At 61.1% G+C, this 314-nt stretch overlaps 1 protein-coding gene across 1 annotated transcript in view; it reads left to right on the forward strand.

Annotated features, from left to right (window-relative positions):
• EMH_0077200 (uncharacterized protein) overlaps nt 1-314 on the forward strand; it is a gene marked incomplete at both ends in the record, with an annotated part of 4,903 nt that overhangs the window by 4,372 nt on the left and 217 nt on the right. Inside the window, one exon of the mRNA XM_013499827.1 lies at nt 1-312. Coding sequence (XP_013355281.1) covers nt 1-312 — 312 coding nt within the window. The remainder of the gene's footprint in view (nt 313-314) is intronic.

Genomic DNA, 314 nt, shown 5'->3' on the forward strand with positions numbered 1-314 from the left:
CCTGCTGCTGCTGCTGCTGCTGCTGCTGCTGCTGATGCCGCTGCTGCAGCAGCTGCAGCCAGACACAGAGACACACAACAAAGAACACAACAGCAACCTGCCCCCAGCAGCAGCAGCAGCAGCAGCGGCAGCAGTAGTAGCAGTCCTAGCAATAGTAATAGCAGCAGCAGCAGCAGCAGCAACAGCAGCAGCAGCAGCAGCAGCAGCGGGGAGGCGAATGCTGCGGATGGGCGTTATAAGGACGTCGACGTAGAGAGCCCGAATGCTGCTGCTGCTGGCAGCAGCAGCAGCAGCAGCAGCAGCAGCAGCAGCAG

This window comes from Eimeria mitis, genomic scaffold (assembly GCF_000499745.2).
Source record: "Eimeria mitis Houghton genomic scaffold, Emh_scaff4716, whole genome shotgun sequence".
NCBI classification, from domain to species: domain Eukaryota; phylum Apicomplexa; class Conoidasida; order Eucoccidiorida; family Eimeriidae; genus Eimeria; species Eimeria mitis.